A 1,714-nucleotide genomic window follows, 5' to 3' on the forward strand; every position below is an offset into this window, starting at 1 on the left:
TAAAATACCACATGGAATCAGCTTTGTAAAATCAGTCTTACAAGTGAAGCAAAAGTTAATTTATGAATTGTCAATCACGTCATAAATCTTACCATGGTAACAGATTTAAAAAAAGTGCTCTGGCTGGGCATGGTGGCTCACACCTGTAATTCCAGCACTTTGAGAGGCTAAGGTGGGCGGATTAACTGAGGTCAGGAGTCCAAGACTAGCCTGTCCAACATGATGAGACCCTGTCTCTACTAAAAAACATAGAAATTAGCTGGGCGTGGTGGCAGGTGCCTGTAATTCCAGCTACTTGGGAGACTGAGGCAGGAGAATTGCTTGAACCTGGGAGGCAGAGGTAGCAGTGAGCTGAGATCGCACCACCGTACTCTAGCCTGGGCGACAGAGCAAAACTCTGCCTCAAAAAAAAAAAAAAGAACAAGAACAAGTGTCCTTATACCAAAACTAAGGAGAAAAATGCCTTATATACCATGAATAACATGAAATTAACACTAATTGATAGATTTATTTCTACACAGGCAAAATTATCTTAATGATTTCTGTTTCACTGAAAATAATAAATGTATTTGGTTGGTGTTAACTGATTAGAAAAGTTTTTTTTCCTGATTTACCAGCAAGTCCTCTTATAATTATCTTTTATTTCCCTGATTTACCAGCAAGTCCTCTTATAATTATCTTTTATATTTCTTTTATTTTACTTAGGTTATAACTTCTATTTAAAATATCATTTAAGGAAACACTATATTTAAGAATTAAGCCTCTCTCACCGTAAACAAGCTTTACTAATTTAATCACCCAGTCAACACTTACTTGTTGCATAACCCTGTACCAGGAACTGGTTAAAAAAAAAAAAAAAAAAAAAAGCAGTGACCCTTCCTTTAAAGTTCTTATGGACTACTAGAACATTAACCAAGCAGTTACTATTTGCCATGGTAAGTGAAATAACAAAGTGCTAGGGATACCCGTAAGAGCAGTTTGGTCTTGGAAACTAAGTAGAGGCCTCTAGATGGAAGGAAAGTTCCAGCTGTGACATAAATATGAGGTCAACGAAAAAGGAAAATAAGATTTGAGAACTCATATAGACATGGCAAAAACATGCAAACTCCACACAGACAGTTGCCCCTGCCAGGAATTGATTTTTTTCTCACTGACTTTATAATGAACGACATTATTCAAAGACCTGCTGTAGCTTACAAAGGTAATTACATTTCAAACCAAGTCATTCAACTATGTCAGTCATTTAACTTTGCATTTGTTTATCCTTCAAATTGTATGTTTGCATAACATTTTAACTGACATCTATTATTCAGATCAATCAGGCGGTGCTTTAAAAACAAAATCTTTAATAAGAGTATCAGTAAACTCATATAATGTGTTGCCCAACATTTACTATTAATTTACCTTAATGTCCCAGTTCACTACTTTGTTTCCTGTTAATCTTCCATGTAAACAATTAGTAGATAAATCAAGACAAATTGAATTTTTGCAGGCCTAAGAATAAAAGAAAAATATGGCAAACCACCAATTAGAACAAAACATAAATTTAACCGCATATAGAACATTTCACCATAATATAAAAAGGAATATAGGATAGTTAAAGATAAGATGCCCATCATATGAATTTTAGTATTGCTGTTCTCTCTTAAAAGAAAGAATTAGGGCCGGGCGTGGTGGCTCATGCCTGTAATCCCAGCACTTTGGGAGGCCGAGG

The 1,714-nt window shown here is 35.4% G+C and overlaps 1 protein-coding gene across 1 annotated transcript in view; it reads right to left on the reverse strand.

The window, feature by feature from the left end:
* Window positions 1-1,714, reverse strand: part of NBEAL1 (neurobeachin-like 1) — a 204,259-nt gene that overhangs the window by 98,376 nt on the left and 104,169 nt on the right. Inside the window, exon 15 of the mRNA XM_011992490.1 lies at window positions 1,405-1,494. Coding sequence (XP_011847880.1) covers window positions 1,405-1,494 — 90 coding nt within the window. The remainder of the gene's footprint in view (window positions 1-1,404; window positions 1,495-1,714) is intronic.

This window comes from Mandrillus leucophaeus, unplaced genomic scaffold (genome assembly GCF_000951045.1).
Source record: "Mandrillus leucophaeus isolate KB7577 unplaced genomic scaffold, Mleu.le_1.0 Scaffold411, whole genome shotgun sequence".
In the NCBI taxonomy this organism is placed as follows: Eukaryota; Metazoa; Chordata; class Mammalia; order Primates; family Cercopithecidae; genus Mandrillus; species Mandrillus leucophaeus.